Source organism: Myotis davidii, unplaced genomic scaffold (assembly GCF_000327345.1).
Source record: "Myotis davidii unplaced genomic scaffold, ASM32734v1 scaffold6, whole genome shotgun sequence".
In the NCBI taxonomy this organism is placed as follows: Eukaryota; Metazoa; Chordata; class Mammalia; order Chiroptera; family Vespertilionidae; genus Myotis; species Myotis davidii.
In genome coordinates, this window is record NW_006383011.1 from 18,593,014 (window position 1) to 18,593,825 (window position 812).

Sequence of the window (812 nt, forward strand, 5' to 3'; positions counted from 1 at the left end):
GCAGCCATCGTGGCCTCCCGCCTGCACGCCTGCCGCGCCCTGGACCTCTGCTCGCAGCTCTTCCACGGCTCCCTGGCCTTCACCTACCTCAACAGCGTCCTGGACCCCGTGCTCTACTGCTTCTCCAGCCCCAGCTTCTTCCGCCAGTGCCAGGCCCTGCTGGGCCTCGGCCAGGGCTCACAGGACCCAGCCAGCGATGAGAGCTCCAGCCAGCCCCCCGCCCGCCTCCAGGAGACCTCGGAAGGTAGAGGCCCCGGGGAAGCTGCAGGCGCAGGGCTCCCTGGAGGTCTCGTTGGAGTGAGGGACTAGGGTCTGCGGCAGTGGGGAGCCTGGCTTAGAGGGACAAGGTCTCTCCTGGACGGTTGCCAGCAGGGACTGCCACAACCAACTGGACAAGGGACATCTGCAGGAGCCAGGTGGGTGGCAGGGAGAGAAACAGGCTCGACCTCCCTGAGACGTGTGTCCCTGGTGCCATCCCGAGGGCAGGAGGAGTCTGATGGCAGGTGGGGACGGCAGGGGCTGCAGGAGCTGCCCAATCCCGCCAGGTCGGAGCTGATGGCTCAGAGCACCTGCATTTTCTCGCTTGTCCCTTTCAATAAGAATAAACTTCCTCTTGAAAATGCAAGCCTGTCTTGGCTGTTCTAAAGAAATCTGAATAAATGTCTTGGGGCCCATCCAGTCCTGGCATCAGTAGGATTCAAAGGGAATGCCCCCAAGGTGAAGGGACACTCCGGGGACAGTGTGGGGAAGCCATCCAGGGTGCCATGCTTCTACACAACTGGGAAGTGTCCTCAGGGTCATGGGAGGGCACC

The 812-nt window shown here is 62.4% G+C and overlaps 1 protein-coding gene across 1 annotated transcript in view; it reads left to right on the plus strand.

The window, feature by feature from the left end:
- The window catches only part of OXER1 (oxoeicosanoid (OXE) receptor 1), a 2,112-nt gene extending 1,385 nt beyond the window's left edge, over positions 1-727 (plus strand). The window contains 2 exon segments of the mRNA XM_015557865.1: positions 5-236; positions 238-727. Coding sequence (XP_015413351.1) covers positions 5-236; positions 238-301 — 296 coding nt within the window. The 3' untranslated portion in view covers positions 302-727.
- The last annotated feature ends 85 nt before the right edge of the window (positions 728-812 follow it).